This window comes from Rhinoraja longicauda, chromosome 8 (assembly GCF_053455715.1).
Source record: "Rhinoraja longicauda isolate Sanriku21f chromosome 8, sRhiLon1.1, whole genome shotgun sequence".
In the NCBI taxonomy this organism is placed as follows: domain Eukaryota; kingdom Metazoa; phylum Chordata; class Chondrichthyes; order Rajiformes; family Arhynchobatidae; genus Rhinoraja; species Rhinoraja longicauda.
In genome coordinates this window covers 23667069-23682881 of record NC_135960.1, presented here as the reverse complement: position 1 = coordinate 23682881, position 15813 = coordinate 23667069, and the positions used below count along the sequence as shown (strand labels likewise).

Below are 15813 nucleotides of genomic sequence, written 5' to 3'. Positions count from 1 at the left end.
TGGATCAGATGGATATTGTAAGTTGCATCCATCAAATTTATTATCATACAAGTTTTTACTGTAATGATATCTTGTCCACTGTACAGAGACAAATACAAAGTCTTGGACAGCAGGGAAAAAGGTCCAAGGTATAGTAGAAGTGTCTCACAGCATGTCAGAAGAAGTGATTTGTGCTTGTAATTATTATGACAATTGTTTGCAAGAAATGTGTTTTATTTAAATATGGCTTCATATAATGCAGCATTATATTCTTGTGCATGCGTTTTTGATACAGTTTTGTCATTTAAAAAAACAAGTCGTTGCAGTGCTTTGTTGGTTTGTTGCTTTATTTAATAAAGCTCACTGATTCTATTATGCTGACTTGAATTTGAATTATTTGGGTGTTTTTAGATGTACCCATATATTTTGATTGCCAAGTGTGTGTATTTTTGTATTTTGTGAAAATATTTTGGACCTATATTAATTGTGCATGGTTGTGTGCTTAACGCTTATAGTTTAAAGCAAATTTTTCGTTGCTTTTTGGAAATTGGTTATCAAGGGTGTATGTCGTTGTTTGCACTGTGTGTTTGCCAGTTTTATTCAAGTCGAAGTAATGTACGTCCCTAAGATTTTTTAAAACATGCAAAAATGTTTTATCTGGCATGAAGAACTTTATCTTAAAAGATTAGCAATGTGATCAAATGTATTTTCTATAGTTTCAAAAGTGCAACAATAAATGACAGTATTTTACTTTATGGAAAATAGTACCCATCTCGAAATAAGTCGGCTGTAAAGTAGAAATATTAGCATTCAATACATTGCACAAAATTGCACACAGTACTTGCCTGGTGTAGAATGCTGATATTAATATTTATGAAGGCTAACTTTAACTCTGGAATCCTCCCTTCACAAAACTCCATTCTTCCACAATTTTTGTTTTTAAAATTAGTACTTTTTCAGTTATTTTCAACTGTGTTTTCCAAAGCAACGCTTGGCAAACTCATGGGTGTCATGGTGATCTCCTTGGGCAAATTTCACCTTACTTTCTAGATCTTCACAACAGGATGAGCATGATTTTGACACATGGCTTATATTGTTTTAACTGGAGCAGCTTCATTTTAAACGTAAAACTATATGCCTCTCATAGCTCAGCTAAAGGTGCAATTCTTTGATAATTGCATGGTAGGATCTGATTGTAGAAGATTGTTTAAGAATTGTTTATCAAATCTGAATGTAGCATTTTTAAGTGGAGACGGCTGTTTAAGAACTTTGGTATGGCAAGCTATGTTGAAGTCTGTACCCTGTAATAACATAACATTGCAATATCTTGTAACCAGGTTATTATCATTTGATCTAATAAATTTAGATTTGCATTTATTTTGGGATATCCAAACAAATCCTTGCCCCATTCAAACATTTTGAAATTAAAAATGATCTTGCAGATCTCATTTTAAACTGTTACAGGGTATACTGTTGGAACAAGTTAACTACTGATGAAATAAATGAAACTAGAAATATTTTTAGATCCTGCATTTGCCCTAATAATGAATGTTTTCCTTCAGTCAAATTCAAAGTTAAAGCTAGTGCGGAGCCTGGCTGTGTGTGACGAGTCCTCTCCTCCGCCCACAGCTGATGTTCCACAGGAGAATCAGGTAAAATGCATCAGTGCATTGAATAAGTAAAAATCTTGGTCTGCAGTAACGATTTTTGCAAATTCAACATTTTTAAATTTTTTACTTTAAAGTGGTTGAATATTTTGTTTAATACTCAATGGTGTAGAAATTAAAATTACAAATAGCTATGTCATAGCCAATGCTACTTTTTTAACTTGAGTTTATTTGGTTGTAACACAATAAAAAGTTCCCTAAAAAGAGAAATTGAAGAAGATTGAATATTGGGGTCAATTTTTCAGTACAGTAGGCCCTCATTTTAATGGACCTCTTTAGAACGGATTTCGGTTTATAGCGGACTCGCCTACCGACGACAGCCCAAGCTGCCCCGCCTTCCCGGCATTTACAGCACTAGCTGCCCACACCACTGCATGCTCCACCTCCGTCGCCGCATACAGCACAGGATAACCGCGCCACCCCTGGCTCGCACTTCCTCCCCTGCCATGCAGAATGCTGGCACACCGCCGGCCCACACAGCTTCCTCGGCTACTTCCAGGTTGTATCTGCTGCTGCACCACTGTCCGTTACCTGCACACCACCTGACTCCCCCGATTCGTGCTTCTCCCCAGCAGGTGGGGGCTGTCAACTGACATGGATTTCTGGCCCAGTTCCGGACCAAGAGCCTGAAGAAGGGTCTCAACCCAAAATGTCACCTATCCACGTTCTCCAGTGATGCTGCCTGACCTGCTGAGTTACTCCAGCACTTTGTGTCCTTTTGCATATTAACCTGCATCTGCAGTTGTTTGTTTCTACTACTTATACAATGTTAATATCTTTGTTGGTTATAGTGGACAATCTGCAATAACAAACACCTCCATGCCTGTGGACATAAAATGCTGGAATAACAGCGGGTCAGGCAGCATCTCTGGAGAGAAGGAATGAGTGACGTTTCGGGTCGAGATCCTTCTTCAGACTGATGTCAGGGGAGGGGGTGGGACAAAGATAGAATGTAGTCAGAGACAGGAAGACTGGTGGGAGAACTGGGAAGGGGGAGGGGATAGAGAGGGAAAGCAGGGACTATCTGAAGTTCGATAAGTCAATGTTCATACCGCAGGAGTGTAAACTACCCAAGCGAAATATGAGGTGCTGTTCCTCCAATTTGTGCTGGGCCTCACTCTGACAATGGAGGAGGCCCAGGACAGAAAGGTCAGATTGGGAATGGGAGGGGGAGTTGAAGTGCTGAGTCACCGGGAGATCAGGTAGGTTAAGACTTCCCATTCCCAATCTGTTCCCAGTTTTTTACCTACACCTCCATGCCTGTGGTCCATTATAACGAGGGTTTACTGTAATGTATTCTACTAGCAATAGAAAAGTGTGCATTTGGGAACTAGTAATTAAAAACATTGTATGGGATTGCATAATTTTAATCTCCATCAAAAATCACAATTGAAGATTGATTATAGTCAGCAACATTGTCACGGCCTACCATTGAAAGAAATTGCAGCCAAGGATCTGAAATTGTAAAATAGCTTTTAATTTGCACGTTCGTAGTGATGAATCAAAAAATTAAAAGCTGTGATCTGAAATTCCATTGAACTTTGAAATGGTCCAGAAGACTGAGGAGAAAAAGGCAAAAGCGACGTGGATAATTAAATGGAACAAGTTATTTTGGCTGGTAATTCACCACTATTGAATTGTGTATTTACCATGTGGCACAGAACTAATTTTGAAAAATGGTTAGACTTGTGTCTTTTTATCTCCATTGCATACTGATCTGTGTACATTTGTACATTAAGACCATAAAAGTGATGTATCTGGTTGTTGGTCTCCGTTGTTTAAATTAGCTTGCCATTTACATCATAGTGATGGTGTCTTTGAAAGGAATGTCATTATTTTAATATATAATGAAGGCTGATATTTGTTTTGATGAGAGGTTTATTAAGCTTTGAATGAAGCTGCATTTGATGTGTTTAATTTAGATGGGACAATAAAGCCCTGGAAAGAGTTGTGTATTCCTGGAAGATAAAGAAAAAAAATCTGAGAGTGGGTAATCTGATCTATGCAGATTGAAATTGGAATGACTTGGAGATTTGTTTTAGTATACTCTGAGAGACGTTTATTTTTCTCACAGATGATCCTGTAAAAAGTTGAATGTTTAGTTCAAAGTTTAATTCAAGTTGCATAGTATTCAGTTTAGCACTGGTCAGCCAGGATTCTCGACAGTTTGTGTGATAGTACTTGGGAGAATATTCCTAGAGTAACACACCGTGCAAATATTTAATATTATAGACAATAGACAATAGGTGCAGGAGTAGGCCATTCAGCCCTTCGAGCCAGCACCGCCATTCAATGCGATCATGGCTGATCACTCTCAATCAGTACCCCGTTCCTGCCTTCTCCCCATACCCCCTCACTCCGCTATCCTTAAGAGCTCTATCCAGCTCTCTCTTGAAAGCATCCAACGAACTGGCCTCCACTGCCTTCTGAGGCAGAGAATTCCACACCTTCACCACTCTCTGACTGAAAAAGTTCTTCCTCATCTCCGTTCTAAATGGCCTACCCCTTATTCTTAAACTGTGGCCCCTTGTTCTGGACTCCCCCAACATTGGGAACATGTTTCCTGCCTCTAATGTGTCCAATCCCCTAATTATCTTATATGTTTCAATAAGATCCCCCCTCATCCTTCTAAATTCCAGTGTATACAAGCCCAATCGCTCCAGCCTTTCAACATACGACAGTCCCGCCATTCCGGGAATTAACCTAGTGAACCTACGCTGCACGCCCTCCATAGCAAGAATATCCTTCCTCAAATTTGGAGACCAAAACTGCACACAGTACTCCGGGTGCGGTCTCACCAGGGCCCGGTACAACTGTAGAAGGACCTCTTAATTTAATATGCCGTTAAATCTGGTGACATGACTAGGCTGATCAACTGATTTACCTCGAGTATTACATTCCTGGAAGTCATAACAGCCTTGTTTTTGTATTAAAGTGATAATTTAATGACTTGCGGTTTAGATATCCTAAAGATATGTCATGCTATTGTTTCTTTGACTTACATGAGAGATTCAGGTAAAGTGTGATATTTTGCACATCAAAAATGTAACCTTGTACTTGTTGCTGGGCAGTCAACTGAATAGTCCATCCTTGGCCAACTGTTCAATTTCCATTCCTTCAGTAGGTGCATGATCTATTTTCAGTCTTTTCTGGGCTTTTATTCCAGTACTTAACCTCCAATAATAAGACAATCGAAAGAGTGCAATGACTTAGCATGGTTAAACAAGAAGTTACCAGTTTTGCAAAGCTGTTAAAAAATGCAGCAGAGAAGAAAGTGATGTTAAGAAATATAAGGTACAACATGAAAATTTGCACTTTGCCTGAGGAGTGATAACAGCATCAGTATGTCATGTCTACATTTCTTTTGGTGTCTTTTGTGTGAGGATAGATGGAAACTTTGGAGACAAAATGAAGACGGAAAGAGCTGATGTATTTAGGAGGGAAGGGAAGACAGTCTGCCAGGCAAAACGCTAGAGATTATGATACAGATGAGCAGTTTTAAGACATCTTGCACACCGTTAAGCTTCGAAGCCTTGCAAGCTTTTGTGCAATAAGTATAAGTACTGTTGGGGAAGATTGCCCATTCGGCTTCATTAGTCAGTAAGGCAAGGGACAGATTATATAGTGTAAATACAATACGCGACTGTCCATAAAAAATAATATCAGCATGCAATCAACTAAAGTGACAATATGAACATGTGATGAGAAACTCGGACAAGAAAATAATGAAGGCAACATGAGGGCAAGAGTGTCTCCATTATTTCAAAATAAGGAAAAGCCAGAGAGGAACCCTTAACAAATTAAAAATGCTAACACAATATAACCATGGATACTTGCAGAAGCAATCACAGAAATTTCTGAATAGACCCATCTACCTCTGGAAAATGTTCAAAAGGCCTGTTTCCATGCTGTATTTGTCTATAATTGGTTCAATTCACTGACTGCATGTCTTCCATCATGGCTCTCATTGTGATCCAAACTGCCACAGTCTATAATGGAGACACAAAATCATGACTTAACACAGAACCTATCCGCCCTGCCTTGTTCAGTTTGTCATGCCATAGTGGGGCTTGTCCACACAGGACAAGATCTGGGCATGGCCAATGTCCACTTCTGAGGTCTTTGCAACAACCTATACAATAACTATGGCAAAGCACAAAGTATGTTCTATGTTGTTGATAACTGCCTACTGATTATGTATATGGCCACTGAAAATGCTGTTAGATAGTTTGATGAGATGCTTACGCTCACTGATGAGTTGACTTATATGAGGAACTTGCGAAGATACAATGATATCAGCGAGGGCAAATATGACAAGGATAAAACAGCGAGAATATATTTTCTGTAAAACTTTGTGTTTTCAGCCATATTTTGTTAGACGTATTTTGTGATCCACTTCTTGCACTCATTTTTTATTTTTTATCATATTTCAGCATTTGTCATACATTAGTCTGATCTTTAGGTTGTTCTTGGGTTTGTTGTCAGCTGATATCAAGTTACTGGAGTTCCCTGGTTCAGTTGTGTGGTCAAGGGCAATAAGTCAGATCATCTCACAACATTAGTGTACACAAATGTTTGAAAAATTCTGATGATTTTGTTTTGAAATTTGACTAAAACGAAATAAAATTAAGAGACATAAAAGGCTTATGTATATGTAATTGTACAATTTCATATTTTGACAGCAATTCTAGGTCTCTTATGAAGTTTGTTATTTTTCATACTGCTATTATTTGTTTACTGGAGTTAGGTGTGCAATCTCAAGGTTACATCATCTGACATTCAGTACTATATTGGCACAGTTATTTTGCTTATATTAAAAATAAAAGTAAAAACTGCAAATGTATTTTCTCTGTCACTGGCAGAGTGGATCAGTGGTATACCATCTAGGGCATCTGCCAAGTATTGAGGTCAGTTAGAGAAAATTGATGAAATATTTCATAAGAAATAACATGTGACCTTGGACACCAGTATTGTTAAAAACTCCACACACCATACTAAATATGTTGAATACATCTGTTTCTTCTAATTTTTGAACAGCAACAATTTTTGTTTTTACACAGGATAAAATTCAACTACAATTAACACAGACATTTGATAAGGAAGAGCAACTTGCGAATGATGAAGCTGAAAAGGAAGAGTGCACAGACAAACCAGAAAAAATACCTAAAAAAATGTTATCAAGAGGTTTACACTGCTTTTTAATTCACAAAAATAATTAGAGATTTTAGGACCCTGCTGAATAATTTGAATGAATTTAAATTCTCATCTCTTTTAAACAGATTCCAGCCAAGAATATACAGATTCCACTGGAATTGATCTGCATGAATTTTTAGTAAATACTTTGAAAAATAATCCCAGGTATATATAAAAATTAACGTGGATTGTTGGAGAAAATGCAATATTTTAATGTATACTGTGCTGATTTTTTTGTTGCTTTTTACAGTCAGAAGTTTTATTACCAAGAGCAAAACAATTATTATTTACTCACTCAGGGCAGTTTAACCATCTAAATACGTGTTCACTTGCTATAACTATCCTAAGACTTTTATGCTGGGATCATTCATGATTCACCTGATACTTCCACTCTTGTTGCTGCTTAAATGGAGGCAGAACAATGATGTAATTTGCACGAGGTAAATTGAGTACACAAATCTTAGATGTTAATCTACTTATTACAAATAATCAGTCACTTCAGGACTTTGCCATGTCAAAGGCATAATCAATGAAGAGGTCCAAAGTATTTATTCTTTCTTTGTGTTTTGGAGATCAAATTTATTCTTGATCTAATGTCAGTTATTAAGTTTACCTTCTCAGTTAGTTACAGGAATGGTATGTCCCTATCATTCTACCCAGCCAAGGCAGAAGTTATGACTTTTGCATCACCTGTTTTCTCAGTCCTGGAAGCATCATCATTTCTAAAGGTTCTACATAGATGAGATGGCAACACATTGCCAACAAAATTGATTTCGCCTTGAGTCCCACAAGAAAATCACAGCTGCTAGACTACCAATGTTCAATATTCTCAAAGGAGGGTGAGGGGTCTTTTTAAGCTTCTTTTCTGAAAATTAGGCTAATTTTTCAATGACCAATTCATCATTCGACACTGCTGAGGACATTTCTATATTTTTATAAATTTAAGCACATGGGTGTCTGCAGCTCTCTCATTATGAGTGTAGATGTGTGCATATATTTTAAGATTTTTTTGATTGATTAATAAGAATTTAAAAAGACAAATGTGATTTTCAAAAAAAATCTAATTATCAGTAGTCTTTGACCATTTCTTAAGCTTTGAACTCTGGATCACAAACTGCAATTGGAAAATGTAAATTTCTTGTTGATAAGTGCACAACGGACACTTAATTTAAAGGTAGCAGAACAGTAACTTCTCTATCAAATAGAACTAGTATAAATGGCTCCTTAAGAATAAAGAGCTTTGCCCATCTCAAATAATTCAATAACAACTTAAAGAAGTATCCTTTAAATGGTTTTATGTACTTTTGAATCAATGCCTTCAGTTTTTGTACTGTAACCAAGCAAAAGTCAAACTTGGACATTGACAAAGGTATATGTGTGTATCAAGTTGATCCATGTATTTAAAAAACAAATTGCATTGTTTCGATTTGAAGTAATTGGCAACAATGCAAAGGTGCCCAATAATGTCTTGTAATTCTGTGAAAGAATAGGCAGCCGAGAGAGGGACTAAATTAGGTGAGAGTTAAAATATTTGCACAGGCAAAACGGAATAGCTTCGCCCATGCTGTAATTTTTTTCTAATGGGCATTCGACCGTGATACATCTGGGAACTCCCTTCACAACACCCAGCTATTAAAATGATTGAATGATGAATAATTTCTTGCTTTAACTTCGAAAAAATTTTGCCTTCAAATTTTAGCCTTCATGTCAATTGACAGTTTTGTATTTTTTGTTTTTTTTTGTTAAAAGCACCCAGTCCTTATTAAGCTATCGTTGTTACATAGCTCTTTCACTGATCAAAAAAACAGAAATTTCAACTATTTCTCCTGACGTCAAAGCAGGCCCTTGCAAATGTATTGGGACTGAAAGTGCGAGCATATTGTCATTAAAATCTAATGTTGTTGGAGATACACATAGCGGTACTTTTGCTGGTCCAATTGGAATAGTGGTCAGTTTCATCCCTGTTCTTCTCAAAAATCCGCTGCGAAAAGGGAAAGCCAGAACTATGTTATTTTCTTTTCAGCACAAATACATTTTACTCTTTTGCCCTGACAAAATAATGCAGGTTCAAGACTATGCTCTGTTCTTGAGCCCTTTTTGGCCTTGAATTTGTCTTGCATGCTTGAAATCCATTAAAAAAAATAATTGTGATTGTATCTTAGGACAGTATCCTTAAGGAACTAAATAACATTTTTGTCTTGTGCACATTAACTACAACATTTGTGCCTGACCGTGACGATTTTATTTCGCAAGTTCACAAGTTATAGGAGTAGAATTAGGCCATTTGGCCCATTTTGTCGCCATTCAATCATGGCTGATCTCTGCCTCCTTATCTTATTTGCCTGCCTTTTCCCCATAACCCTTGACACCTGTTCTAATCAAGAATTTGTCTATCGCTGCCTTAAAAATATACACTGACTTGGCCTCCACAGCCCTCTGGCAATGAGTTCCACAGATTAACTACCCTCTGACTAAAGAAGTTCCTCCTCACCTTTTTAAAAGAGCACCCTTTAATTCTGAGGCGATGACCTCTGGTCCTAGACTCCCACCAGTGGAAACATCCACTCTATCTGTGCCTTTCATTATTCTGTAAGTTTCAATGAGGTCCCCCCTCAACCTTCTAAACTCCAGTGAGTAGAAGCCCAGTGCTGTCAAACACTTATCATATGCTAACCCACTCATTCCTGGAATCATTTTTGTAAACCTCCTCTGGACCCTCTCCAGAGCCGGCACATCCTTCCTAATACCTCCACAATCTCTGAGGCATCTTCCTTCAGAACCCTGGGGTGCAGTCCATCTCCTTCCTTCTCTTGTAATCCCATCCCAGATCTTCCCAAAGTCTTTACATATTTCTGCTAATCCATTCCATCCAAGTCTGTGCAGTGACCTCATAGCTATTGTGGGAGGAAAGGCACTCCTCATTTAGTCATGCAATTAGTGTTATCATATCATATCATATCATATATATACAGCCGGAAACAGGCCTTTTCGGCCCTCCAAGTCCGTGCCGCCCAGTGATCCCCGTACATTAACACTATCCTACACCGACTAGGGACAATTTTTTTTTAACATTTACCCAGCCAATTAACCTACATACCTGTACGTCTTTGGAGTGTGGGAGGAAACCGAAGATCTCGGAGAAAACCCACGCAGGTTCACGGGGAGAACGTACAAACTCCTTACAGTGCAGCACCCGTAGTCAGGATCGAACCTGAGTCTCCGGCGCTGCATTCGCTGTAAAGCAGCAACTCTACCGCTGCGCCACCGTGCCGCCCACCGTTCGCTGATCACAGACTAGGAACTTGAATTCAGCAACACCCTCAAAGCCAAGTGATAAATGTGCCATTCACTTCAGAGTCCTTGAATAGCATACCACAGAAAGCAATTGTATGGTCTTTGAAGTATGCACAAGTTCTTTAGAAGTGCTGTCTGGTTGAACCCAGTTCACAACCTTTTGTTCAATTTATTTTATTACGGTACTTAAGCAAATGTGAATTTACTGTTTACTTTTGCAAAACCAGTATATGCACAAGGATATTGATTAGTTAAAATACTTGTATCTGAGTAGGAATAACTCCAGGCTATTTGAAGTGCACCATGCAATCTGAACATCTTGAATATCAGGGTATAAAAATAGAGATAAAGTTTAACACATTTTCCTTGATCTCTCTCGCCCGAAATGGCATCTATGAATCACTTTGAGATGCAGAATTCTGAAATTGCCTCTCCGAAAGAATAGAAGCTCCATCTTAATCTTTTGTATGCAGCGTTGTCCTTTTGTAGGGCTGCAATTAGTGATGCCAAGTTGATTTAAATGTTTATTTGTGGCTTTTAGAAATTAATGCAGACCAGTTAACTGTTAGATGAGTAGGCTAATACTTGGGTCCCTGTAAATTAAGCACAGATGTATGTATTGTACTGTGCACAACAGTGTTTACATTATTAGTGTTAACCTGGTAGATGGTTAAAAGTAAAATTGATTTCCAACTGTAAGGAATTTCCTGATGTTGTTTTGAGTTTACATGAGTGTTGGAACAAACATATGACATATAAATATTTCTGAATTGCTATCTTGTTTTCCAGGGATAGAATGATGTTGCTGAAGTTAGAACAAGAAATTCTGGATTTTATCAGTAATAACAAGTAAGATCAATAATTAATGCATCAGCTCAGTATGTATGTTTGGCTTGTATATTGTCATAAGAAGTATCATTCTTTTCCTTTTCAGTATTCAATATAGGAAGTTTCCTCCTATGACCTCCTATCACAGGATGTTGTTACACAGAGTGGCTGCATACTTTGGGTTGGATCATAATGTTGACCAAACAGGAAAAGCTGTGATTGTAAACAAAACTAGCAACACAAGAATGTAAGTGGTTTAACTTATGATAATTATTGTTAATATTCTACTTTATAACGTTATCTGGGTATTGCTTCCTAATGGGAGGTGACTTCAAATGAGATTAGTGTAATGTGTTGCTGTTTAGTTTAGAGATACAGCATGTAAACAGGCTCTTCAGTCCCTGCGACCATCGATCACCCGTTCACATTAGTTCTATGTTATCCCACTTTCCCATCCATTACCTACACACCAGGGGCAATTTTTGGAGGCCAATTATTTTACAGACAAGATGTTACAAACCCACACATCTTTAGGATGTGGGGGAAACCTGACCACCTGCAGGAAACTCACACGGGCACAGGGAGAATGCTCAAGCTCCACACAGACAGCACCCGAGGTCAGGATCTAACCCAGCTCTCGGGTGTTATGATGAAGCAGCTCTACCAGCTGTGTCGCTTTAGCAGCACCCATATATTAAAAGTCTTTAACATAGAGATATCCCAATGTAATTTGAAGGCTTATTTCGAGATTGACATTCAACTCCAGTTAGGCATTGTATGCATAAGTAATCAAAATATTTCTAGCGGTGTAGACTGTGTACATAAGAGAGGAGAATTTAAAAAGGTAGATACCTCTTTGGAAAGAGTTGCTTTGTTGGACTTGGACACTGGTCTCTTGACAGTGCAGCAAAAGGATTGAGGCTGCATGAAACAAATCTGAAGAGTGATCAACAGGCTGGGGTTATGGTGATGAATGGGTTTTTAGAAATGGGAACTGATTTATTTTGGAATCTTAATCATGGGATCTCAATTGTCTGCTGGTCAAATTCTGACCCGCTGGATGGGAATCTAATGGGCTGCATGGTCTGGGGGCAGCATGGTGTGAAAGCAGAAAGGCAGGATATAGAGAAGATGCAGATGAGGACTGAGTCAACCACAGTGGGTGTAAGCTGTGTTTCCATGAAAACCCACACCATGATGGAGTGTGTGCAAGGTTCACATAGACAGCACCTGAGGTCAGGATCAAACCCGGATCTCTGACACTGAAGCAGCAGCTCTATTAGCTGTCCAATGTGCCATGCTAGTACTAAATATATTCACCAAAATTTCAGAATAATGATTTGGATGGCCCTGTGTGCTTTGTTATTATCCTCCAAAATCCCTAGTTTGGATCTGAATGATGGAGTGAAACCTTCATAAAAAAGGATTTAACACCAATGTTAAAAACTGCCACTGAATTAAGAGTAATGCAATCAAATCCAGTAGGAATGTGTTGAAGTGGATGTTGAAATATTTCTGCCAAATGTTGATGCTGACCACCAAAATCAGGAAAGTGTTCTTTGATATTAATATAACTTAGAAAATGTGTATTTTATGTTTTTGTTTGGTTTGGAGTTTTCCATTATTCAATTTGTTCTTTGCAGACCTGATCAGAAGTTTTGTGAACATATAAAAGATGAGACCGTTGATGATTTTCAGAAGAGGTATATTCTTAAACGAGATAACTCGAGCATTGATAAAGATGATAACCAAGTAAGTGTCCAATTAGTCAGCAATCTTTGATTGCAGTTCAGTTGAAGCAGAGACTGTTTAACGGGTTTCTAGGTTGAGCTTTTTTGGGGGGGTTTCTGGAGCAGAATTTAATAATTTAACATAACTGGAAAGTTTGAATACTTGATGTATGGAACAAAATAATTTCATTGAAATAATACTTGATTTTTTAATATATATATATTGTTTTGCAACAAAATATAAGACTTTTTAAAAGAATACATGACCAGATCATAGCTCCTTAAATTCTATCTATGGAATGATCATACCAATAAATCACGGCTCATGAAAACATATATATTTTTGTGGTACTTATTGAAAGTTTCACCTACAGGTTACAAGAATATAGTTACACAATATCTGTTAAATATAGCTTAGTTCAAATAGCCATAAGGTACATTTGATTCAATAGGTGGCATCCAATGAGTCCTGGATTCTATATTATTTAATTCAGTTGAATGTGTGCCATAATCTTGTCAACATTCATTGCATCTATGATTAATGGAATCATTTTAGCAAAATATTAACTTTTTTTTTCTTGTCGCTTATTTTCAATTTTACTTGTATATATGTGTATCGCATGTCCTTTGCGTTAAGTCCAATATGACCACTACAGTAAGCATTATTTGACACTTATATGGAAAAGATATTTGAAAGAAATTGCACTTTGCATTAGAAAGAGTTGAATTTAACATGATGGCAGATGTTCATGTATGAAACATAATTTGCATGTATTTCATTGCAATGTCCTCAAGTGATAACATAACATTATTTAGATGCAAAACTGGTTTTAAAAAACATTAGGTTGTGTTTCACATTTGAAAATGTTATTTTAAGTGAATGAGAACCAGGTAATTAATTGATAATTTTAAAGTTTGGTTGCATAGTTCAGTTTCAGTTCAAGTCATGAATGATCACTCAGAATTTTTAATCTGTTCTCTTAACCAAGAGATTGCTCATGGGCATAATTGGAATGCTTCACAGTTTGAAAAAAAAATCAGAATAGAGTCAAGTATTAAACAGGGTAATTTCTCTGAATGAATCAGCTACCAGTTCAGTGGAATTTTAAGGCACAATCAGGGAAACATCTGGAATTAAGTAAAGGTGGAAGCACAAACTGCCTTAGGAGAATGAAATGTACAATGAAAAAGACTCTTAGAAAATACTTATTTGGAAGGAGAGTGCAGCAGTGATTACGACCAAAAAGCGCTTTCAAATTTGTTTTAAAAAAAAGATATATTTTTGGTATTGTTAAATCTTCAATTAAATTCATTTTTACTTTGAAATATTTCAATCTCCTAAGAAGACGATGTGTTCAAAATTTCCAGATACGTATCAGATTGCGGCATGATAGAAGAAGCAAATCAATAGAGGAGAGGGAAGAGGAATATCAGCGGGTCAGAGATAGGATATTTTCTCAAGATGTAAGTATAGAGTGAGAAAGGAGAAAAGTAAAATTTGGTTTTAAACTGGACATTACTAGCTATATGTGAGTAGCTGCAAAATCTAGAAAGTATTGGACTTGATTGACTCAGTTCTGGAGATTTTAGAGTATGTGATACATCAGTTAAATGGAAAGGTAGATTCAATCACAAAATGTGTGTTTGGTTTTCCATATAGGATGCTGTTCCATCTGCCTGGGTAAATACAAACAGTTCATTTCACTGTTTGTTGAAACTCTTGAAATAAATTTTAAATTATTTTCAGTGTGAGCAGGTGATACAAAATAGAGTAGGATACAGAAGTTTGAGCTGTATTTTATATGCAACCTATTTTGCTCATAAGCAAAACATTTCAGTTACAGAACCAATAAGCAATTGCAATTGTATGGTGCACTTTTGGGGACATCTCACAGATCTTTGCAATGGTCATTATTTTGGGGTGTTTTTTTTTAGTTTAGGGGCATAATTCAGATGATCTGTAGTATTATGTAATGTTGTGTTCTGCCAGTTGGAAAAATTGTTATTAATATGTGGTAAATGAAAGGGGAAAGAACTCCAATGGCAGTGTTTGGATGTGAAGTACAAGAAATGGAAAAGTAAATAATGCTTCTGAGAGATGGCATATAGGACTAAAATCTTAGATTCCTTTAAAACTGAATTTTCAGTGTATCATTTTTTAAATTTTAATCTTTGGAATTCCTGGCTGGGAAAAAAACCTGATGGCATTCATTGGCTGGTCCCCAAAGTTCAACAATTACAATGCTGGATATTGTTATTTTCTTTGTATTAAGAGTATTTGGATGCATTAATTTTGATTGCAGCAATTTAGAAAAAACCTTTATAAATTCTTGTACGGAAATCTCTCTTGGAGCAAGTGTAGTCAAAGTAAACAAAAGGACTCCATTGGTGCACTTATGGCAGTTTCCCCCCGAAAACACCAAACTGTGTCAGGAAAGCAATTTGAGTAAAAATAAGTGTAGGAATTCTTACAATAATGTGCACATGTTATCTCTGCTGTTCTTTAATGTGAACACATCTTGGCTGTTCACAGCTGCACTGTTGTAACATTTGCATAAAACAAGAATCTAATTAAATGGAATAATTGATTTTTATTGGAATCAAGATTTTTTTTAAATAAGCTAATTTTTTTAAACCTGGATTGCTTTGACAAGATCTAGTTTTTTCCTTCTGTTTTCTGAGCTTCATGCAGTATTCTATGGGCAGATTGTCCACCTGAGCTCAGTTGGAAGTTAACAATGACAGAATTTTTTTCAGTTTGTGATTGCGTGAAGGCACTGCTTTGCAGTGTTCTGAAGTAGCTACCTTCGCATTTACTCCATATAAAAGTTTAAACTATCTAACTATTAAAGGGAGTGAAAGAAATATGATTTTTCCTGACCGTGGTTGTTGTATCCTGGGTTTTTGTCTTTCTTACATGTTAGGATTATTGATTTATTTAGAGAAACCTTCAAATAGCTTCTCAGAACCGTAATAACAATTATAAAATTGTATGCATTCAGCAACATTGTTTATACTGTGATAATTAGTAACTGGTTTTTTTAATCAACAGATACATTTTTGTGTTAATAGTTGTTTCTGCTTAAATCAAGATGTTTCAAATTTGTTTGTAGGTGCAATAA

At 36.9% G+C, this 15813-nt stretch overlaps 1 protein-coding gene across 9 annotated transcripts in view; it reads left to right on the top strand.

The window, feature by feature from the left end:
• Positions 1-15813, top strand: part of r3hdm1 (R3H domain containing 1) — a 139011-nt gene that overhangs the window by 62259 nt on the left and 60939 nt on the right. For 6 of the 9 annotated variants that reach the window (XM_078403401.1, XM_078403402.1, XM_078403403.1 and 3 more), the window contains 7 exons: positions 87-128; positions 1542-1631; positions 6707-6830; positions 6926-7004; positions 10923-10982; positions 11068-11208; positions 12605-12713. In XM_078403401.1, coding sequence (XP_078259527.1) covers positions 87-128; positions 1542-1631; positions 6707-6830; positions 6926-7004; positions 10923-10982; positions 11068-11208; positions 12605-12713 — 645 coding nt within the window. Of the gene's footprint in view, positions 1-86; positions 129-1541; positions 1632-6706; positions 6831-6925; positions 7005-10922; positions 10983-11067; positions 11209-12604; positions 12714-14059; positions 14156-15813 lie in introns of all 9 variants that reach the window. The other 3 variants (XM_078403408.1, XM_078403404.1, XM_078403406.1) reach the window with 3 other exon arrangements.